Source organism: Triturus cristatus, chromosome 11 (genome assembly GCF_964204655.1).
Source record: "Triturus cristatus chromosome 11, aTriCri1.1, whole genome shotgun sequence".
NCBI classification, from domain to species: Eukaryota; Metazoa; Chordata; class Amphibia; order Caudata; family Salamandridae; genus Triturus; species Triturus cristatus.
Window position 1 is genome coordinate 136,277,549 of NC_140594.1, and position 24,329 is coordinate 136,301,877.

The 24,329-nt window shown below is 47.5% G+C and overlaps 1 protein-coding gene across 6 annotated transcripts in view; it reads left to right on the plus strand.

The window, feature by feature from the left end:
- CIT (citron rho-interacting serine/threonine kinase) overlaps positions 1–24,329 on the plus strand; it is a 1,313,172-nt gene that overhangs the window by 551,727 nt on the left and 737,116 nt on the right. For all 6 annotated transcript variants that reach the window (XM_085636268.1, XM_085636269.1, XM_085636271.1 and 3 more), the window contains exon 18: positions 5,775–5,900. In XM_085636268.1, the coding sequence (XP_085492394.1) occupies positions 5,775–5,900 (126 nt within the window). The remainder of the gene's footprint in view (positions 1–5,774; positions 5,901–24,329) is intronic.

Below are 24,329 nucleotides of genomic sequence, written 5' to 3' on the forward strand. Positions count from 1 at the left end.
ATCAATGTCAAGGCACCCTTCCAGAGACGCATCACCTCCAGTGAGCCTATCATCGTCACCTTCAGGCTCCCGCAGTTCTCAACGAGGGTCAATTTCAAGATCCCCGGAGGTGGTGATTTCCACTTCCAGCAGCCCAGTGTCGGGGGGGGGGGGGGAGGGGCACCAAGATTCCCCAAACAGGTCTGCACATGAAGAGGTGAACTCCCCCCCCCCCCCCCCCCCCCCCCCCTATGCGCAGTCACCTGAGGGTAGAGAGAGGCACAGATCGCCTTCCATCCATTTGTCACCGCGATGGTACATGCCGTTGCATCACTGGGCCATTGACAAGGTCACGACGGAGCAGCATTACTCGAGCCCTCGGCACAGATCTCCGTTGGCTCGTCTAATACAAGCAGTGGATAAAGAACGATCTCCTTCAAGAGCTAGAGCTCGCATCCGCACCCCTGTGCACTCGCACAGAAGGAGGGCTGGATCAAGAAGCAGGAGGAGAGCGCACAGATCCCCGACTCCGTCCACTTCTTCCACTCGTACGTCCCACAGAGACTACTCGCCTACTTTGACAGACAGGCCGCCGTCGAGGGTCTCTCCGGTGGACGATATCTACACTTTTCAGGACATTCTTGGCAGAGGGGCGGTAAAGCTGGGTATCCCTATGCCTACTCATCAAAGTAAGTCCTCTGTGATTTTTTAGACTCTACACCAAACTCTACACCAAAGAGCACCATCTAGGCCTCTGCTTCCCTTGGTACCAGGCCTCATAGAGCCAGTGATGGACATCTTTCTCACACCGGCGAGTGTTAAGACCGTTCCAGCGAGAATCTTAAAAAAGTACAGTTTACCAGAGGACGACCCGCTCTTCCTCAGAGCCGATCCTCCCCCGGATTCAGTCATAATTGCTGCGGCAAAGAAGACCAATGCGGTAGCATCCTCCTCTACTGTTCCACCAGATAAAGAGAGTAGAACGCAAGATTTGACCGATCTCTGTGGGACTCACTAAAGAGATTCACTGAAAAGTTGCCACAAGAAGATAGCAAAGATTTTGTGGAAATCCTAACAGAGGACAGTCTGGTGTCTAACCAGGTCATCAGTGCTGCGGCGGATGGAGCTACCCTTTCGGCTCATGCTTATGCTCATGGGGTATGCGCAAGAAGAACGTCTTGGCTCCGATTTACAGCGCTCAAGCCAGAAGCGCAGTCACGCATCCTCAATCTTCCTTTCTCCGGTTCCTCTCTGTTCGGGACTCAAACGGATGAAGAGATGGCCCAGATGAAAACAGAGCTGGACACGTTGAAGGCAGTGGGCCTTGAAAAGAAGAAGGAATTCCGCAAGAGATTCCAACCTTACAATCGGCGATCCTCCCAACAGAGGGTTCAAACTCCTCATTGGCAGAAAAATCAGGATCAACAAGGCCAGCAAAGATCGTAATATCGGGGCAGACGTTCCTCCAGAGAAGGAGGAAATCAGCGTCAAGGCAACAACTCCGCCTAGAAGCAGACAGCGTGGGCCTGCATGTGAATTTCGACAAGTCAACTTCACAGCCAACGCAGAAAATACATTTCTTAGGAGCTCTGCTAGACTCCGAGGTAGGAAAAGTGTTTCCTTCGGAGGAGAGACAGTGTTCCCTCCTACAGAAATACAAACTGGTTCTACACAACAGAAAACTGCCTGTACGTCGGATTGCCTCCCTGCTAGGGTCGATGGCATCCTGCATCTTTCTGGTTCCCAATGCCAGATTACAAATGTGTCCTCTTCAGCAGGATCTGGAGTTCAAGTGGGACCAACAGACAGCTCACTGGGACGAAAAGTTAAGTCTATCGAATGCGGCACGAGCGTCCATACCTTGGTGGATGAGAAAAGGAAATATGCAAGTCTGAATTCCTTTTCATCAATCTCTGCCTGCTCAGACGCTGATCACGGACGCCTCACTGCAGGGTTGGGGGTTCCTCATGGGTCCTCTCCAGACTCGAGGACTATGGTCTCCAAAAGAGCGATACTATCACATCAACATGTTAGAGCTGAGAGCAGTTCACCTAGCCCTCAAAGCTTTCCTTCCCTCGATTCAGACAAGCTCAGTATTAGTACAGACGGTCAATACAACCACAATGTACTACGTGAACAAACAGGGGGGAACTCGCTCACGCATACTTTCACTGGAGGCTCAAACACTCTGGCATTGGCTCCTGGCGCGGAATCTGTCAGTCACAGCAGTCTACCTGCCGGGAGAACAGAACGTGAGAGCGGATGCTCTCATTCGTCATTTCGAAGACCGAGAAGACTGGGGTTCTCAACGATGAGGTCGTCAAAGACATCTTCCAGTCGTGGGGTCGTCCCACCATCGACCTCTTCGCGGACGACGAAAATATGAAATGCCGAGACTTCGCCCCAAGGTTCTACCGACCAGGATCGAAAGGGAATGCCCTTTTGATAGACTGGTCAGTAGCATTTGTGTACGCCTTTCCACCTCTTTCGCTAATCCCGAAGGTTGTCACCAAGCTGTCTCATTCGTGGACGAGGATGATACTAATTGCCCCGCACTGGCTGAGACAGTGGTTGTACCCGGACCTTCTGCACCTTTCAGAATGCCCTCACAGGAAGCTGCCGTGCAGACCGGACCTGCTGTCCAAGAGGAACGGGAGGATTCATCACCCCAACCTTCCCTCACTGAACTTGGCAGCATGGCTCCTGAGGTTCTCCAGTATGGCTACCTAGGACTACTGCAGGACTGCATGTCCATTTTGAAGGAAGCAAGAAGACCGTCCACGAAGCATTCGTATGCATGCAAGTGAAAGCGGCTTTATATGGGGTGTATTCTGAACAAGTAGAATCCAACCAAGGGTCAGGAAGAGGTCATCCTTCCTTACCTACTTTATCTGGCGATAGCAGGGTTGAGGTTTTCTTCCATTATGGTGCACTTAGCAGCGATAACTGCATATAGACGCTCACCTTCTCAACCTTCTTTATTTCAGTTACAGGCTGTTAAGGATTTCTTATACGGTTTAAAGAAGGTCTACCCTCCGGTACGGCCTCCTTCACCACCCTGGGAGCTAAACCTGGTGCTATCAAAATTGATGGGTCCGCCTTTCGAACCCCCACACAAAGAAACCTTACAACATCTTTCTTGGAAGGCGGCTTTCTTGGTAGCGATCATGTCAGCTCACAGAGTGAGCGAAATATAGGCTCTCTGCTCTAAAGAACCGTATCCAGTTTTCCATCTTAATAGGGTCGGGTTGAGAACGCACCCCTCTTTCCTTCCTAAGGTGGTGTCAGATTTTCATGTAAATCAGACCATCTCTTTACCCACCTTTTTTCCCAATCCCTCCACGCCAGCTGAGAGGGCCTTACACTCTCTGGACCTGAACAGGGTTTTAAAATTCTATCTGGATAGGGCCAGATCTATGAGAAAATCTAATCAACTATTTGTTAACTAAGGGTCGATCAGAATTGGTTTTGCAGCTTCAAAGCGGTCCATCTCCAGATGTATAGTTTTATGCATCAAACTTGCTTATCAATTAGCGCAGAAGCCCCTTGGGTTTACTCCCAAAGCGCACTCTACCAGAGGAAAAGCGGCTACTACTGCTTTCCTTCATAACGTGCCCATGTCTGAAATTTGTAAGGCGGCAGCTTGGAGGTCCGTCCATATATTTACAAGGCACTACTGTCTGGATTCAGACACCAGAACAGACGCCCAAGTAGGCCAGGCCTCCTTGAGGAATCTGTTCAACAGCTGATTTCGGCTGTTATTATATGATGGGTAATTTTTACTCTCATTTGCCTGCAGGTGGTTGATGGGCTTGCTATTCTATTCAGTGCTTATGACTATTGATGAGGATCCCCTGGGAGAGAAGGATAAGTTACTTACCTGTAATCCTAGTTCTCCTCTAGGGGTATCCTCGTCAAAGTCATAAGCAACCCACCCACCTCCCCAGGCAAATAAAATTCTTTTCTGAAGTGTTAAAGGATATCTTTGTTCCCTGACCTTCAGGGTTATGCAAAGAACAACTGACCGAACTGTCACCCCTGAGGCATGATGGGATGCTAGGGGTCATAGCTGCCTTAAAGGCACGGTGCCAGTTTTTGTTGAAAATGCTTTCATTTTCTATGCTATTGGTTTGCAATGCAGCTTGTAGGCTAACAATGTCTACTTTATTTGCAGTTTGCTATTTGAGTACTCTGCTCATTAAAAAACAGAGTTCAAGTGCTACTTGCCCTCTTGTGTTTTTACATATATATATTTGTAAATACAGTCTGTGTGTAATTACATTGTTTAGCCTCCTATTGGGAGCTGCATTGGTATGATAAAAAATGATATATGTGTGTATATGTATGTGTGTATATATATATATATATATATATATATATATGTGTGTGTGTGTGTGTATATGTATGTAGAGTTGTATATATGTTATGTTATGTTATGTTACTGTTTGTTTTGTAGAGCGCTCAGCTGCTCCAAAGAGCGTCCCGGCGATTTCCATATATAATCTTATATTATTTCCGGGGTCCCCACACGTGGGTGGGAATATTCAGTGCTTATGACTTTGATGAGGATACCCCTGGAAGGGAACTAGGATTACAGGCAAGTAACTTATCCTTATCTGAGTGACCGTACCTCCCGAGTCCAAATTGGTGCTTTACTTCCTAGAGCCACCTCATAAATATATACGTCCCTCAGGGATCTATCCTGAGCCTGACGCTCTTTAACTTATATGCATCTCCCTTGGCTAAAATCATCAAGGACCACGGCTTCGACACATTGGCGTATGCCGATAATACACAATTATTAATCACTCTTGGCTTGGATGTCGCTAGAACCAAATATAGATTTGGACAATGCATGCTGGACATAAACAACTGGATGTCAATTAACAACCTCCAGCTATATGCTTATAAAACAGAAGTTGTTCTTTTTGGCAATACACAGACTCTATGGACAAATGACTGGTGGCCCCCTACCTTAGGTACCTGTCCTATTCCGAAAGAAACAGCCCGTAATCTCGGGGTAATTTTAGACAACCAACTCTCTATGCGTGATCATGTCAACCTTACAACACGTACTTGCTACGGGATAATGCACGCTCTTCGTAAAATTGGTCGCTTTGTCTTTGCTGTCTGCCACTGATCCAAGGTCTGATTGTCAGTCGCCTGGATTATGGAAATGCTCTGTTGGCTTCCATAAACTCTGAACTCCTTCATAAGCTCCAGGTTCTGCAAAATACAGCAGCCAGACTAGTTTTAAATCTTCCAGCCCGTTCTCCCTCTCCTCCTAGTTTGAGGTCTCTTCATTGGCTGTCTATCAAGAAGCGAATAGACTTCAAAATGTGTTGTCTTGTCCATAAAACCCTAAATGGACTGGGCCCTCAGTATCTGACAACTAAACTAAAGAGGTATCAGCCTTCTAGGACACTTCGCTCTGCAAACAAATTCCTATTAATAGTTCCGAAGGTCCGAACAGTTAAGCATGGCAGTAAATCTTTTTTAAAATTGGCCCCCACCCTCTGGAACTCTCTGCCTATACACCTACAAACCGAGATCGAGCATATACATTTCGTAAGTCCCTAAAGACCTGGCTATTCTAAATTTCTTTTATTCCTAACCATCTTCCTGAGTCCTGGAAAAGCGCTATGAGACCCTCTGGTGATATATGCGCTCTACAAGAAACAGTACATAGACATTGTTAAAGAATCTAATCTCTAGGAGAAAGTAGCGTGCAAAATTGTAGCTTTTGTTATTGTGCCATTTGCCAAGACTCATACTAGTTTGCAATTCATTTGAAGGAAAGACGGCACTCTCTGGAAAACCAAGTCAAGAGACTGGAGGCAGTGGAAAGGAGGGAAAACAAACTAAAGGAAGATATTCAGACTAAATCTCAGCAGATTCAACAGATGGCTGAAAAAATTATGGTAAGACAACCTGCAACTTAATTTTGTAGCAGCCATCCTCAGTATGGAGTACTAATGACTTTGTGTTCCTTATGAAACAGGATAGAATTAACATTATCTTACACTGTATAATGTTACAGGATGATGCTTTATTTTGAAGTCCATTCAGCTTTTCCTCAAAAACATTTTATATCCCAATTTCTGCTGTGCAACAAAAAATACTTTTCAGTTGTAATTTAGTGAACAGTGTATGCCTATGTTTAGATGTCCTGCTTCTGGATTGATTCCCACAGGATTGACAAGGAGATGTTATCGATCAAACCATTGTTTTTTTCATTTGAACTATTGCCTCTTTGTATCGATATCTTTTTTCATCCTTTGCTGTTTGTTTGTTGTGCTGTAACCTTTGTACAGGGATTCCTTTTTCTATCCTTCCTCCTCAAGGGTTAGCTTGAAACATAGCATGAGGCCTGTGTCTTTAATAGAAAACTGGATTCAGCATGGCCTAGCGCTCCCCAAGTTTTCAGTGTGTGCTTGCTAACTTATAAATTGTTAGCTAAAGGAATAGTTGAGAGCAGATTTAATGGTAGATTATGTGGAATAAGGAAGGCTAAGATCTGCGTGCACCAAAGTAGCTAACTTGAATACCATTTCTTATTAATGCCACAATTTCCTCTTGTGCGTGAGAAGATAAAGTCTCCAGACTATCTGGGTGGCAGCACAAACTGGCTGGCTGTCTTGCTACACAGGTTCCTGAGAACCTTGTAACTAAACTGAGTGGCTACAAGTGAGCTATACGCATAGCAGCCTTTAGGATAGTGTTTAGAGATCTAGTGTTTAGAGGTATGTGCCACAGAAACCACTTTCTTGTGAAGGCCTTTAGGGAATGGGCACCCTTTCATTTAATGACACGTTTGGATTAATGAAACCATCTATTATTCATTAAAAGCATTTGGTGCCTACATTGAAAGTAAACTAAAGAGTTGACAAAGACTTGGTTCTTTATATTTTCCACGCTCATATTTTCCATGTCAGACCCCATAGTCATTTTATTCCTCTTTTGTTTTTGATGCTTGCATGCCTGTTCTTTATAGCAATCGTTTGTCAGCTGTTTTCACAGACTCCCAGTGCACATCATTTTCCCAGGACCCAATTGTACTCTGGATTTGACCATTTGTTTTCCAAAGTTAGTTTTTGAATTCAATTTGGATCACAAAATCTCTACCTATCTTTTTTGTCCTTGTCACTCCATTATCAATGATCATCTCCAAAGGCTTGACTATAAGAGGATCTCTACTTATTCATCTTAAGATGCAACTAGCACAAATCAGATGATCAGCAATTTGTAGGTTTTTCTGAGGGCAAGAAATGAAGTGCCGAGAAAACTAGTACACACTTGAATTGTCCTTTGCATCAGGCTTTATTATGAGCCGGATGACTAATCCTTTAGAATCTGATCCCAGAGATTACGTGTGTTTGGGGCAACCTGTTCTTTAACAAATTACTGTTCGATTCCAATAGAATGAAGGAGGGTTAACATTCTTCAGGTTTACGCTCTATAAAAAAGCACAGCCAGGGTTGTAGAGAATGTGTGCTTAAACACACAATATTAGATACTATTTCTCTTCCCCTTCTTACCCATCACCATTTTGCTTACTCTCCTTTCTCTCCACCGCCCCAGGTGCTTTTGCTTTATTTTGCTGTGCAATTCAAGAAACCCATGAAAGATCTGTGAGGCCTACTTTTGCAGTAATTGGCAGGTTGGTTTTGGCTGGCCTGCCTCGGAAAGGATTCAAAGTGATCAATTGGTCAGTCGCTTCTTTTCATTGGGGTCTTGAACATTGGAGACCTGGTCTCCAGCAATAGCAGACTAAGATTTAACTCGTCTCTCGTGGGGGATTTCCATGTATAGTCATAAGCACTTGAATAGTCCAGCCCACGTGCGGGGACCCCGGAGCACTTCTATAGATATATTGTCTTAAGTGGATATTTTTGCCTTTCTTCAGGAAGGCCTGTAAAGACACTTACGAGATAGAAACACAATATGCAGCCTAAATACATAGGCTACACTGGCCCCATCTTCATCAGGAATTAAAAAAGGTAGCCAGTATATTACATTTATGTAGTTTTAATAGTATTAAACACACAGAATAATCTCCTTCACAAAATCCCTTTTTTCATGATAGGGGTCAAAGGAAAGGACAGAGTAGCCCCCATAGGCTACCATTATATGTCTTTGAAAATAGAAGCTGTGCCTTTGAGATCCCAGAGACCACCAGTATCCCATCATGCACAGCCAGTGGCAGTTACTTCCGTTCTTTTTTCCGGCTCCTGCTGTCAGGACCCTGGAGCATTGAGCTCTACTAATTGGGTGTATCTCTTCAAAATTCACTTCTGAATTTAGCATCTAACTGCTTCACTCGACGTCTTTGGTCTTCCTCTTCGTGTTTCTGTTTTTTTCTGACAGAAACTTGGCAGTTTTTCACTCAAAAATGCCATCTCTTTTTGATGTGCCCAGACTGTGGTAGGAAGAAGGCCAAGACTGATCCTCACAGTGTGTGCATAATTTGTCTTCCTGCTTCTCATGTTCCTGATGCTTGTTCCATCTGCAAAACCTCCTAAAAACGTACTCTGTGTGAAAGAGAGAAAATCCGGCTTCAGGGAGCTGAAGAGGGAAGAAAACGACAGGCCAAGTCTTCAGGTGGAACTCCAGGGCGAGGAGAGGGTCATTCCTCTACCAGGGCTCTGTCTTTAGCTTCTGGGGAGCTCCCCAGTAGAAGAAGAGTTGAAAAACGTCCGACATGTTTGCCGTCGACCCAGGGCTCTGGGTCCAAACGACGTCGTTCAACGTCGAGAAAAAGATCGTCAATTTTTAAGCTGATGACGATTCCACCTCGGTCGGGATCAGGAAGTCTGCTGCCGACGGTGACACCTCGTAGGTCGCCGTCGAGAACCTTGTCACACCGGCGAAGTCACTTAATGTCGAGATGGCCCCGGCAATCGACGGCGTGTCAATCGACGTCGAGCCATCACTGTCAATCACCGGCACATTCCCAGCATCGGTCGATGCAGAGAGGGCGGCTCTCGACGTCGAAGCGAGATCCACCTTCGATACGACGTCAAAGGTCGCCGTCGACAAGTAGATAGACGTCGAGAGGGAGTGAAAGAACCTCCTCAGGAACTTTGTCGCCATCTTCAAAATTACAGGAGGCGTGTAAGAAGAGGAGACATATTTACATGTCAGATTCAGATTATTCAAGAACCTATTCTCCGTCTAGGCTCTCTTCTTCCCTAGCATCTCATCAGCAGTCTTGAATGTGGACCCACGATCTCCTACACCTCCTCCTCCTCCTCCACCGCCTTCTCCACCATCTTCACCACAAAGGCCGAGGTCTAGATCCCACACGAGGCATTGTTCTCGTTGTCATAGATTCTCTACTCATTTACATCATCGTCATCATAGATGGAGGTCTCATTCTAAACATACTAGAGACACTTCCTCGTCAAGCACTGGCAGATATTCATCTACGCTGACTGATTCACCTCCCCCATGGATCTCACCAGTTAACATCTCAACATTACCAGAGGTTTTAGTGAGGGGTGCTTCAAATTTGAACATTCCAGTCTCCACCCCTACACCTACTACTTCCGTCATATTTGAGACTTTGCAACATAAACAGGTGTCATGACCTTTGCTTCCTCTGATGCCAGGACTGTTAGAACCAGCGATGGAGCTTTTCTTGACACTATCTACGATTAAGTGGGCTCCTTCCAGGCTACAGAAAAAATACCGGAGCAGGATCCTGCTTTCCTTAGGCTAGACCCAACTCCAGACTCTGTATTCGTGGTGGCTGCCAAGAAGCAACAAACCACGACTCCAACTTCGACAATACCACCAGATAAAGAAAGTTGCAAAAAGGATTCGGCGGGGAGGGAAGTTTGTAACACAGCAGCGACTGTCCTGAAAGCCGCTTGCGCCACAGCCTTGTTGGGAAGATATGACACGGCACTGTCGGAAACTCTCCAACAGTTAGCTGACTATCTCCCTAGAGACATAAGAGAGGATTTTAATGAGATACTTGCAGAGGGTTTGATGGTTTCTAATCAAATTATAAATGCAACAGCAGACACTTTCCTCCTTGCTGCACAAGAGTATTGCCATGGCTTGGCATTACAGCGGCATTCATGGACACGCCTTACGTCACTTAAGCCTGAATCGCAACAAGGCATTCTGAATCTCCCGTTTTCAGGTACGACTCTTTTTGGCACTCACGCTGACTAGGAGATGGCCAGGATGAAAGCCAAAATGGAGACACTAAAACCGTAAGCCTGGAGAGGCCTAAGGAGCAGCGCAAATGTTTTCATCAATGGTACTCTACACAGAGGGTTCAAACCCCTCGATGGTATCAGGGCTGCCAGCCAGGTACGCAATCACAGTATCAATGTTCCTATGAGCCGTACCAGAGAAAACAAACAAGAGGAAGATCAGGCCAGCAGCCCTCTCAAGGAGGCAAAATACCAGCTGAGGCAAAACCCTGAATCATGTTTTCCCCCTCTCCATTACCTGCTCCGGTAAGGGAAAGTATCAGACATTACCAGACAGTGGCAAAAAATAACTCCAGACAATTGGGTGCTGAATATTGTTTGCAATGGATACTCGCTCAGGTTTATGAGCCCTCCACCGTCAATACATCTGAAACAATCCAAGTTCCAATGGCGCCAACTGCACTGGAAGCAGACATTCTCTTACAGAAACGCGGTGGAAACTGTTCCTCCCTTACAACGTGGCATGGGGCTATACTCAAGATTCTTTCTTGTGAAAAAGACAAGAACGAGTTCAGACCCATTCTCGACCTAAGGACGGCCAACAAGTGGATTCGGAGATAGAGATACAGAATTCTAGGATTACACCAAATCTACCTTCAGTTACAAGTAGATTGTTTATGCTCAGTCGACCTTCAAGATGCATACTTCCATATTCCCATCATAGATAAGCATTGCAAATTCTTGAGGTTCACAGTGGGGAACAACCACTACCAATACTGTGTGCTCCCAGTCGGGTAAGTCAGCACCCAGAACTTTCTCCAAATTCATGGCGGTGGTGCCCCCGCATCTGAGGATGCACAAAGTGTTTGTCTACCCCTATCTAGACGATTGGCTAATCAGGGCATCCACAGCTCAGGAAGCTCAGCTGCATTTCAATTTGACCTCCGATCTTCTCCTTCGGCTGGGTCTTCATATCAACCAGGCGAAACCCATTTTGGTTATCGTACAAGACCTGCAATATCTGGGAGCTTCTGTCGATACTTGCATGGCAAACGTGCTTCCTTCGGAGGAGAGACGCTTATTGATCCTTCGGGAGGCTCAGGCTCTCCTGGCACTGTCTCGCCTGACTGTGATAAAGCTCCTGGGGTCGATGGCATCCTGTATATTCCTCACTCCGAAAACACATCTCCACTTGAGACCTGGAAGATCAATGGGATCAACAAACAGGAGACTGGGAAGCCCGGATTCAACTGTCTCAGCACACCCTCCGGTCCATCAAATGGTGGTGCTATCCCACCAATCTCCTACGAGGGATCCCATTTCACAAGCAGATGCCTCTTTGACCATAGTGACGGATGCCTCTCTCCTGGGATGGGGAGCCCATACAGGTCAACTTCAAATCCAGGGTAAATGGTCACATAAGGAATCTACTTATCACATCAATCTCCTAGAGCTGTGAGCAGTTCACATGGCGTTGAAAGCCTTTCGTCCACCACTCAGCTCCAACTTCCTGCTTATACAGACGGACAATACAACAACAATGTACTTCCTCAACAAGCAGGGAGGCTCGAGGTCCAGATCTTTGTCTCGGGAGGCCCAAACGATCTGAAAGTGGCTTCTGGCCAGAAACTTGACCATAACAGCAACTCACCTCCCAGGTGTTCAAAATGCTCAGGCCGACTCTCTAAGTGGACTCCTCCAGGAAAACCAAGAGTGGGTCTTAAACGACGACGTGGTCCTCAATATCTTTGGAATATGGGGTACTCCGGAGGTCGACTTGTTTGCCATCGCAGAAAACAGCAAATGCCAAAACTTTGCGTCAAGGTACTACCAACCGGGAACGTTGGGGAATGCCCTATGGATCAACTGGTCAGACAGATTGCTCTACACCTTTCCTCCAGTTCCCCTGATCCCGGCAGTCATCAAGCTGGCACCGTCGCGGACCACAATGATTCTCTAGCCCCAGAGTGGCCACGTCAGTGGAGGTTCACGGACCTCCTTCACCGGACTATCCGTCCACATCTCAGGAGGCTTCCTTGCTGATCAGATCTACTAACGAAGTTCAGAGGCCAGATGGTGCACCCCAACCTCTCCTCTTTGAAATTGGCAGCATTGCTCCTGAAATAGTACAATATGGACATTTGAACTTTACCCCAAAGCTGCATGGACATCCTCAAAGAAGCTAAGCGGCCATCCACGAGGTCCACCTATGCTTACAAATGGAAGAGATTCTGTATTTGGTACTCGTCAAACAATGAAGATTCTGCCTCTTGCCAGGAAGATGTCATCCTCCCATATTTGCTTCTTCTGGCACAATCTTGTCTTCAATTTTCTTCCATTAAGGTTCACTTGGCAGCCCTTTCTGCCTACAGCAAATGCCCTTTACAAACTGACTTTTATTCAGAATTCCGGTCATTAAAGATTTCCTGGAGGGTTGGAAGAAGGTTTTTCCTCCCAATAAGAATCTTTCCCCTCCCTGGGAGCTTAATGTGGTACTTTCTCGCCTTATGCAAGAACCTTTTGAGCCCATACATAAATCTTCTCTTCAGTATCTGTCTTGGAAGGCGGCTTTCCTTGTGGCTATTACTTCTGCCCGCAGGGTTAGCGAACACCAGGCACTATACTGTAAAGAGCCATACACAGTTTTTCATGCATCTAAAGTGGTTATGAGGACTCATCAGAAATCACCCCCCCCCCCCCCCCCCCCCCCCTTTAAGGTGGTATTGGATTTTCATGTGAACCAGGCAATCTCCTTGCCTACTTTTTTCCAGCATCCTTCCACTCCAGCGGAGAGATCTCTTCATTCCTTGGATATAAGACGGGTTTTAAAATTCTATTTGGATAAAACTAAGAATAGAAATATCCAAAGCTCCCACATCAGAAACCCTCCTGCAGGAGATCAAACATAACAGCATAGCCAGCTTAGCTGAGAGTTCTTTTACTGAAAGATACCTATTTGGCTGCCAGGACAGAAAGAGATTCAAAACCAGATTGACGTCCCATAGGGCCGAAAAACGCGCAAATAACCTTCAAATAAAAGGGTGTTCACCCACCGGAGCCACTTCCAACGGGGCGTGGCCCGTGGAAATCAGCGATCTCATCGCATTGATTGAACGGTATGGCAATCCATTCGTAGCCAGATCAGCCAACAAATTCAATATCTGAACAACGTCTGCCACCGCGGGATCCAGGTTCCTCCGAAGACACCAATGAACCCATCTTGTCCAGGTGGACTGATAACGCTTGGTGGTACTATCTGCCCATGCCTTTGACAAGAGGCGCTCAGCCGGTTGCGATAGTCCAGGGAGCGACCAGCATTGCCAGAAGGTCACCAGGCCATCAGCTGGAGGGAACCCTGAGCCGTGAGATGGTGGGGAACCAGGTCCGAATTCAGGAGTAGATGAGGAAACTGGGGGAGTTGTATTGGTTAATCCAAAGAAAGTGCCAGTAGAACTGGAAACCAAACTATTGATCTCCAAAACAGTCACCATTTCCACCTCCGCCTCCTGACGATGGATCTGGGCCGCCGATCTCGTGATCATCAAGAATGGGGGAAAGGCATAACCTTTCTCCTGACACCAATCCTGAAGGAAGGCGTCCGTGGCTGCTGCCAACGGATCCGGTCTCCAACTAAAAAATCGCAGCACTTGATGGTCGAGGCGCGATGCAAAAAGGTCGGCCGAAAACGGCCCCCACAGATCCTCCAGCCACCTGAAGACCCATGTGTCCAGTTTCCACAGCTTGGAGTCGAGAAGATGTCTCAAGTGCCAATCCGCCACTTGGTTGGTCTGCCCCAGAAGGTACTCTGCTGTCACCGAGACGTGGTGCGCTAGACAAAAGCCCCAGAAATCTTTCGCCAGGTTCGCTAGGGTCCGGGAGCGGGGATCCCCTAGGTGGTTGACATACCGAATCGCCGAAATGTTGTCCATCTTGATAAGGACACATGACTGAACCTTGTCCTTGGTTCAACAATGGATAGCGAAGGACCCGGCAATGAGCTCCAGACAGTTGATGTGAAGGGCATGTTCATCTAATGACCAGACTCCGCCAGTAGAGAATTCCCTGCAGCAGGCGCCCCAACCTGTTCTGCTGGCGTCTGATTCTATGATCAGGTCCGGGGCGGAGCCAAAGATCGCCCGGCCATTCCATGCCTCCATGTGCGCCAGCCACCACACCATCTCCTTCCTTACTACTGCATTGAGTGGCATTGACTGGGCGTAAGACAGACCCTTTAGAAGATGGTAAGCCTTCAGCCGTTGGAGGGCACAAAAGTGCAGGGGACCCTGGAAGATTGCCTGGATGGAAGAGGAGAGGAGTCCCACCAGCCAGGCAATTTGCCGGAGCGACTTGCGAGGTTTGGCCATGGTCTGTCGCAACTCATGGCGAATCTTGGCCATCTTCCGCGAAGGGAGGCTCAAGGAATATTGGACCGAGTCCACAACGAACCCGAGAAAAGTCACTCTTTGTGAAGGAATGAGAACCGACTTGGGCTCGTTGCTGACGAAACCCAATCCTTGCAGAAGGTTCACCGCTTGCTGAAACTGAGAGGTCAAAACCTTGAGACACTGCAACATTATGAGAATATCATCTAAATAGACGATCATGCGAATACCTTGCGCTCTGAGAAACTCCACCGCCGGGTGGAGCACCTTGGTAAAGCACCATGGTGCTGAGGAAAGACCGAACCGAAGGGAGGTAAACTCGTAGACCTGGCCCTTCCAGCGGAACTGAAGAAAACGCAGATGAGGGGGATGTATCGGAACCACCAGATAGTCGTCCTTTAAATCCAGATGCACCATCCAGTCCAGGGGAATTAGGACATCCCGGAGAACATGGATCCCCTCCATCTTGAAGTGACGCTATACCAACCATCCGTTGAACTCCCAGAGGTGATAACCAGCCGCCGTCCGCTGGCGGATTTGTCCACTAGAAAAAAAATTCTAAAAAACGTTGCGATGCAGGACTGACTGACAAATGGCTCAGTTGTGCAGGAGTGCGGAGACCTCTGCGTGTATGAGGTCTGCATCGTGAGCTTTGAAGCAAATAGTCCGAATGTGGTATTGCTGACGAGGATGATCGTAGAAGTCTATGTGGAAACCTTGTACGGTCTGTAAGACCCATGCATCCGAGGTGATAGAAAGCCATGCGCACAGAAAACCTGCCAACCCACCCCTAATCAGAACTTGAGAGGAAGGTATCACACTTAGCGGTTGAATTGCCGCCTCCGGTATTATTCTTGAATCCTCCTCGACCTCTGAAGCGCTGGCCCCTGGTAGGGTAGAAGTTTGTGTAGTTGACGGTGGTATTATATTGTCTGAAACCGGAGCATTGTCCCTTTTGGGGATTTTGGAAACCCCGAGCGGCCCCTTCCTCGGCCGGCCCCTTGGAAAACCCGTTGGTTAAAAACGCGCTTGATATTGGATTGCGTCTTATCCAAGGAGGTATACGTTGCAACAAATTTCCCAGGCTCTTTTACAAAGGGATCCCCAAAAAGGCCCCCCTGTGCCACTGCCCCGGCCTCCGAGGAGGCCAAATCCCCAAGCTTGGGGTCCAGCTTGATCAATAATGATTGACGCCGCTCCGTTGACAGGTCACAGTTGCGTTACCCATGAAAATGATGGCCTGCTGAATCCAATAGGATAGCACCTCGGGCGATATAAGGGAACCCGTAACTTTTGTCTCTTCCGCCATGTCCAAAATCTTAGTTATGGGACCAATGGCGTCGAGAAGCTTATCTTGACATGAAAGCCAAGATCTGTCAGTACCTTTATGTGGGTCCTTCATATACTTGGCCAGAAAAGTGGCCATTTTCGAGTCTAGCTCCAGGGTACAAGCAACTTTGTCTTTCAGGGTGAGTCTCGGGCATTCTGCTTTTAAGCCTCCTTCTCAAGGGGTTTGTGGAGGCGGCCAGCGACGAACTTCGCCACCTTTTCCCCGGGGGTCCAAGCAGCGGACCGTGGATGGACAATCTGGTCCGGGTCCAGCATGCCAGAGTCTTCCCCTTGGGTTGAGGGAGAAGTGACCACAGGGCTCCAGGGCCGTAAAGACCCTTCCTCGTCATCTGAATCCCCCGGGGAGTCCACGTCGCACGGAGAAAAAAGCCCTCAGATAAACTGACAGGACTCCGCTGCCCAGCCGTCCACGCCTAATGAGGATCACCCTCTTGTTATTAAATATGTGCCAATTACCGCCTTCAGATGTCATTGCGGGTTTTCCCCGCTATATGGATCCCAGCCGGGGCGTTAGGATGAGGAAAGAATCAGGAATACAGACCCGGATCACCGATGTGGCTGTGGCAGCGGGGTCAAGGCTCTGTCAGCGCGACTCTTGCAGCGCTGTCTCCTCGATCTGAAGAGACGCGCGCAGTGAAAGCAGGCGAGACGAGGCAGTCAACTTAGCGGGCATACAAGGCACCACACCAGTAATGGACAGGCCGCATACAGAGCGCTCCCGTGGATCGGGCAACCTGAAATAGAATAGACCACACGCGCGAGCGCTCAAATACAGGTTCCACTTGGAACAAATCATAAAAAGCATCAATAGCACGTATCGTCCACAATTAAGAATCACAAACACTCGTAAATATGGAGAATGAGAAAAATACACTTAACTGGCTGCGAAGCAGCGAAGATAGAGGAGGCAAAGACAGTGTGAAGGGACTATATGGATCATTGATGGACACTATAGAACGACCACAATGTTCTGGATCTCACTATGACTCATGGGAATTGATGTTTTTTGTTGAAATTTTGTCTTTTGACTGCTGTTAAATTTGTTAAAATAAAAGCGAAGATAGAATAAGGCATAATCTGAGCCTCTGGTCCTGACATAGAATCTACGGAGATCTGACCAGTTATTTGTAAACTATGGTTCCCTCCATACTGGTCTGGCGACTTCTAAGCAGTCCATTTCTAGATGGATTGTTTCCTGCATTCTTCTCTGTTACCAACAAGCTAATAAATCTTTAGCTAGTAAGCCTAAAGCTCACTTGACTAAAGGGAAAGCAGCTACTCCGGTCTTGCTTCGTAATATTCCAATTGCAGAGATTTGCAAGGCTTCCACCTGGAAATCAGTTCATACTTTCACTAAACATTACTGCCTGGATTCTGATGCCAAGGCAGATGCTCAAGTGGGGCAGGCTTCCCTTTGGAACCTGTTTGCTTAAATCTACATATCTCTTTCTCTGTCTCTTCCACCTCTTTGTACATGGATGGGCTTGCTAACCTATTCAAGTGCGTATGACTATACATGGAAATCCCCTATGAGAGAAAGAACAGTTTCTTACCTGTAACTCCTGTTCTTTTGTACGGGATTTCCATGATAAGTCAGACCCAACCCTCCCTCCTCCCCGGTGGAATAGAGACAGGGATTCATAACATACTGCATGCGTTCTCTTCTCATCGCCCTCAAAAAGAACTGAAGTAACTGCCACCGGCTGTGCATGATGGGATACTGGGGGTCTCTGAGATCTTAAAGGCACAGCTTCTATTTTCAAAGACATACAATGGCAGCCTATGGGGGCTACTCTGTCCTTTCCTTTGACCCCTATCATGAAAAAAGGGAGTTTGTGAAGGAGATTATTCTGTGTGTTTAATACTACTAAAACTACACATTTAGTATACTGGCTACCTTTTTTCAACTCCTGATGAAGATGCGGTCAGTGTAGCCTATGTATTTAGGCTGCATTATTGTCTTTCTACCTCTTAAATGTCTTTGCAGGTCTTTCTGAAGAAAGGTGAAAAATGTCAACTTAAAAAAATATATCTAAAGAAGTGCTCCGGGGTCCCCGCATGTGGCCGGGACTATTCAAGTGCTTATGATTTATCATGGAACTACCACTACGAGAGAACAGAAGTTGCAGGTTAGAAACCGTTCCTTACTAACTCAGCTTTAAAATGATTTTGGACATCAGAAGTGAAGCCATAAGAACTCTGGATCCGTCGAAGATGATGCAACTACTTGTCTTGAGACTCCTGAATATGAGATGAAGAGTGCAGCCAAGTCTGCTACAGGTTCGAACACTCAAGGCCATCATCCCTTCTCCGCTATGGCAGAATAATTGCAAAGGCATTCTACATATACAAGGCAGTTCAGATGGTATACCTCAACCTTCTCTGAAAACCATTTTGTGAAGAATGTAGTAGAAATTCTTACATTTTTGTTTCTTCCTCCTTACCCTTTCATGTTTTATGGTAACCGCTCACAAGAGTGGTATCCACATCCACCTGAAGGAGATGTAGAGAGGCATTTTGAAGGATCTGTTTTCCAAACAGACAGTTAACATGCTCTTCTTATATAGAGGTTCAAGACTGTAAAAACTTCTGCCGGTGTGCGTTTGTGGGCTTACTGCACGTGTGCTTTTTCACTGTTCTGTAAAAACAAATAAAAAAAAAAAAACACTGTAGAAGGTTTAAAGACTTGTTTTGGAAGGCAGATAAAAACAAGCAAGGCAACTGGGGCTCCTGTGCATGTATGCCCACTTTGTTAAGTCTGACAGATGTCTGTGAGAACACACAGGAGGCTTTAATGACCGTGGCAGTTAAGTAAATGACAGTGGTGAAAAAAGGATATAAAGAAAGGAGAAAAAAATGAACATGGGGTATGACAGGATGAAGTGTAGGTAATAAGCCTGTGACTCCAGCCACGAGGATATGTGTGATAGCGACGCTAGTGTTGTGAGCTTTTTAACAACATGAAGAACAAGTGTATATTGGCAGTAATGTGTAACAAAATGGCATGAACCTTAACCATGACTGGGCCCCTCCTCCCAGATCGGAAAGAGCAGTAAATAATTTTGCAGTAGTTGCCATATTTTTTTGAGTCTGGAACTGGGTGGCTGTAATGAAGCTTTTGTATCACTCGTGGTATCTCTGTACACCAAATCCTGGAACCACTCCTTCACTATTGGGACTGATGTGCTGCCCAAATGCAAAGGCACCTGACTCTTGGCCAATAATTGTGCAATTGCTTCATAGCGTCAAATTCCCGCAGGCAACGGTTTAACAAAGCCTAATAACACCTTTAATGGGGTCGGAGTAAGTACAGTCTCAATCATCTATGAGAGAATGCAAAAAATGTACTCCTAGTAGGCGAGTAACAATTTATCTCGGGGATTATTGGACTGGTCTGGTCTTTTCACATCAGTAGTAATATGTTGCGTCTAGTAGTGGACCTCCCCCCCCCCCCCCCCTCCTCAACTCCCCCAAGTCACCCTCCCATGCCACCCGAGATTCCCCCCCCCCCCCCTCCTCACAGCAGGCATCAACGAGAGAGACGCATGATATAATCAAGAGATCAAATAGGAAATATCTTGGGTCGTGATAATCATGGTAGGTGGTGGCAAGTACAAAGGTTCTATGAATAGGACCGGGATCGTAGTGAGAAGGGTATTGTGTAGTCAATAGAGAATTAATCTGTGCATATACGACACGTTCTACCTTTCCGTCAGTGAGGTGACTGATCGTATCGTGGCATCTACGAAGAGTTCACCAAATCTATGGAGTAGGCATGTGGTCAGAGTCCGCTTAGTGAGTACCAGGGAGAGGAATGTGTAGGGAGTTCAAGAGATCAAGGCCAAGTTATCATTGGAGTCTGGTCCAGGCAAGTGTGTGGTTGGGAGGGTCTGTATCTCCGAAGGAGTTCTGGGTAAGCCGCATGGCATAATATTGGAGAGAGAATTTGGGCGGGCCTGAGTCCACTCCGGTTTCAAAAATTGAAGGCGTGCATCAGTGTGGAACCAGTAGTACGTAAAGTGTGCCTGTGCCACTAGATTATAAAGATAAATGTCGGGGACCCCAAAGCCCCTCTGTGCGTAGGGCATAGTCAGTGTTTGCCAGCGGATTCTTGGTTGTCTACCGGCCCACACCAGACGCGTGAGCATACTACATAAGGCGTCCAAGAAACTATTTGTCAGAACTTATAGGGATGTTAAGAAATAAATTTAAAAAGCGGTGTAGCACCACCATTTTAATGATGGCAATTCTACTGGTGACTGACAAGGGAAGTTTAATCCACTGATCGATACGGGATGACAGCCGTAGTTGAGGCGTATGACCTTGGTACAATTATGGTGGAGATATATACCCAGGTATTCTGGGGGATCTGTACACCACTTCAAGGGGACCTCCAAGGGGCATAAGTCAGTCAGAGGGAAAATTTCTGATTTACCCCAGTTAATAGTAAAACCCAAGAGCATCCCGAAACTAAAGGCCTCGCATAACAGAGGGGGGAGATTGGTCTTGTGGTCTCTGACGAACAGCATCACATCATCAGCGTACAAAGAAGCTAAAAGGGGACCGTGGTGGAACCGAAGCCCACACGCCAGATACCGCTCCTGAAAATGCTGTAAATGGAATCCACGGTGAATTATGAGTATTAGGGACGGACATGGGGCACCCCTGTCGAGTACCCTGGGTTAGCACAAACTGGTCGGTCAGGGTGCCATTCACTCTTAATTGGGCCAGTGGGGCAGTCTACAGTAGGCGAGCAAGGTCATGAAATCCCTTAGGCACCCCAAGCTTCTGTTGGGTCGTGTGCAGAAAAGACCATTCTAGCGAATCAAACGCCTTTTCGGCGTCAATGAAAAACCGCTGTGGCAGGGAGATCAGGAGTAATCTTATTGCAGACCACAAATACAGTTCGAAGGTTAACCGACATGGATCGATTCAGGACAAACCCAAACTATAATGGGGAATTTATCTAGTACATAAGAAGGGAAAGGCGAGTAGCCAGGACTTAAGCCAGAATCTTATAGTCATGGTTTAATAGTGACAGAGGTCTGTACGAGGCACAACCGTCTGGGGAGTTTGCCAGGTTTGAGCAAGAGGTTGATCACTGCCTCGTGCATTGTAAGGAGACTTCCTTGCGTTGGGGATTCTGCATAGACTTCCAATAGGTAGGGGATTAGTAATTCTTTGTAAGCTTTCTAAAAATCCCAGGTGAAACAGTCAAGACCCAGGGTGCGTGCGCCACTCAGATCGTATATAGCTTGTGAAATCTCATCACAAGAAATAGGTGAGGCTAGGAACTGTTGCTGTACCCCCTCTAGTCAGACTCTGGCCACCTCCTCTAAGTAATCAGCCAGTGCTTCAGTAGTGAAACCATGTGATGTATATAGCTGGGTATAGTAAGCCAGGAAGGCAGAAGAGATATCGCTATGTTTGGCGAAAAACCTTCATCCAGTCGGAGTTGCGTAATATAGGAAGCCTGAGATAGGGGGCGGAGCAGTCTGGCCAGTGTGCGGCCAGGGCGCTTGCCCTCACCATAAATCTGCGTTTGTGCATATTTTCCTAGGTAGTTCACCTCACGGCTGGCAAGGTCCTGAAATTACTGCAGCAGTGTTGCGCGCTTATGCAATAACGGAGAGGGGTCATCAGTTAGGGCCGGTGTATCCAGATGCTTCAAAGCTCATAGGAGGCCAGATCTCCACGTATGGAACATAGTACCCCAGAGGTTTTAGCAATGCATACCCCTCTGATGTACGCTTTGAAAGCTTCCCAGAGCATTGAATATTGTTGTACGGTGCTGAGTTGGAAGTATTCAACAATTGCCTCCAGAACCTCCACTTGGAAAACAACATCAATTAGCGCAGTTGTGGGAAAGCCTCAGCCAACACCATTTTGGGATGGTGTACTGGAGAGTGATCCGACAGGGTTCGGGGGAAATTTTCAACATCCACAGTAGAGAGCAACAAGTCAGCAGTGAGATACCATTGATCAATGCTTGACCGCGTTCCGTGAGGGGTGGAGTAGAAGGTATAGCCCCCTGTCAGTGGGTGCCTAGAGTGCCAGGCATCTGCAAAGAAAAGGGACCTATGGGTCTCTTGCAAAAAAGCTGTGTGCTGTGTCTGGTTAGGTAGGACAACACCTTTTGCCCCTTCCAGGGGTTGGTCAGATCCCATACGTTCCAAGTCATGCACCTAAGTGTTGTCATCTCAGGTTCTCTAGTGGGTGGAGTCATCTAATTAGGGAGATGAGCGGGTACCGGTGTGTGATTAACTGATAGTGCACTGACTGGAATAGAATCAGTCCCCTGTGTGAGAGAGAGAGCAATAATAATAAAGCAAGCCATAACCCCCAAACCCTCCACCTATATCGGATAGCAAACAATCTGCATCTGGTGAATCCCGTCAAAATCACAGACAACCAAAAGATAGAGCAAACTGTTGGAGTAATCCTTGGCAACACTCAAAGGAGACCGCCTATTGACTTTAAACTTGACAGAGTAGATAGCCTTATCTGGAACATGGGTAGATTCGACAGTTAGAGTGCTGAAGTGGCAAGAGTCATGTTTGTACACTCCGATCCAGGAACAATCAGTCAATTGCGGAGGCGTGCCGGCAATTGAATAGGGGAAAAAAAGGGGGGCTGAGTATCACGAGTCCTCTGGGGAATGGGTATGGAGCAAACAGATCTCTCCCCCCCTCCCCCCCTTTCCCACCCCCCCCCCCCACGTCCCCCCCGATGACCCAGATCCCACATGGTGTTGGTTGCAGAAGTGAGCAGCTTCAGCAGAAGAGTCGAAGATTTGAGATTTGCCATTAATCTGGATACGCAGTCGCGCTGGGTGTAGCATGGCATAGTGCACATTCACTTTCTGGAGTGTACGTTTAATGTCAGTGAATTTTCAGTGCGCCTCTGGAACTATTGGATGAATTCAAGAAAAAAGAATAGTCATACCCTGGTATTGTAGTTGCTCCTTGGCAGCGGATCGCAGAACAGTGTCATGTTCATGATAATTGAAAGCCTGGCAATGATCAAACAAGATGGTGTGCAAGGTGCTGATCATGAACCTAGGGTTCTGTGAGCTCTCTCAACCACAAACGTGGATGAAAATGCTTCCCTGCCAAAAAGACCCACTAGTAGTTGCTCCACATAGCTGTTATATGGCCGGTATTGGTGGTTTCTGCTATTCGGGCAATGCCGATGTTGTATCTGTGCGAATGGGTCTCCAAATCTTCAGCTTTAGGAGCTGCTGTCTTGAGGAGTTTCTTGAGTTTTTCACTACGTTTAGTGGTCATAGTGCAGGCACCTTCGAGGTCAGAGACCCATTGTTCCGCGGCACTGAAGCGTGTCTCATGTTTATCAAGCCACTCGTGCATACTATCCAGCCGGGCTGTGAGTGTGAAGAGGTGGGAGTCCACTGATTTGAAGCCAGCTCTCAGTTCAGCCAGGGTGTCCGCCGTACCCTCCATTGCTGGGACATCTGACCCAGATGAGCCAGAGGCTGTCCCCTGAGAGCCCTCATCTCCACGTCGGGAGGTTTTGGTGGCATCAAAGGAGGGTGGGCACTGACTGGGATCATTGCGCTCATTGAAGATGTATGCAGCTGGGGCCATTTAGTAGCAAGAAAGGAACGGAGGACGCCAGGCAGGCACAGCGGGTGCGCACACCAGCTTTTCGTCGCTGTCAAGTGAGTAGTCCGCCGGCACAGTCCCGTAATGCATCTGGCGGTGTTGCAACTGCCGAAGTAGCTGTGAGCCAGAGATCATACTCCTGGCAGGGTCATGTGGAACATGCTAGATAGGTGCACACAGAAAGGCCCTCCGAGTCTGTCAAAGCAGTCTACAGCGCAGCTGCACAGCCAATGGCTCTAGCTGCAGCACCGGAGAACTGTGCTATGGAGAGCGAAACTGCAGCTGTACCATGGGGAACACGTGCACAATAACCACAGGGGCATCCAAGCAGCCAACCCCACACAGCTCCAACTGCCGCAGTCAGAAGTGCAGAGATGGCTGTGCGAAAGGCAAGGGACCGGCAGGCATTAGGTTAATATTATTCCAATTCACTCACCGACGCAGCCCGGGATATAGCACAAGTTATGGGCTGGCTGTCCATCACCTCCAGCAGTGTGGCCACTTCCCCGAACTTCGCTCAGTTAGGCCCTTAAATAAGCCCCTGCCTTGATTACGGGGCAGCCGCAAGGTGCAACTGCAGCCACGCGCTCAGGCTCACCCGCGACCCCAGTCATTGCGGGTCCTCGGAGGGCCGTGATCGTTGCTGGCCGCAACAGCGCACTGCCACCAGTCAGGTGTAAGCAAATCAGGTGATCAGTTCAGAGCATCCGATAAAGCGCATCGGATATCGACGTGATCTCTGGAGCTTCAGGCTAGAGCGGCCATCTTGTTCCTCAGCCAGGCCACACTCCCCACAGGATGAATCCACGCCCGTTGTGCGAGTGAAAACA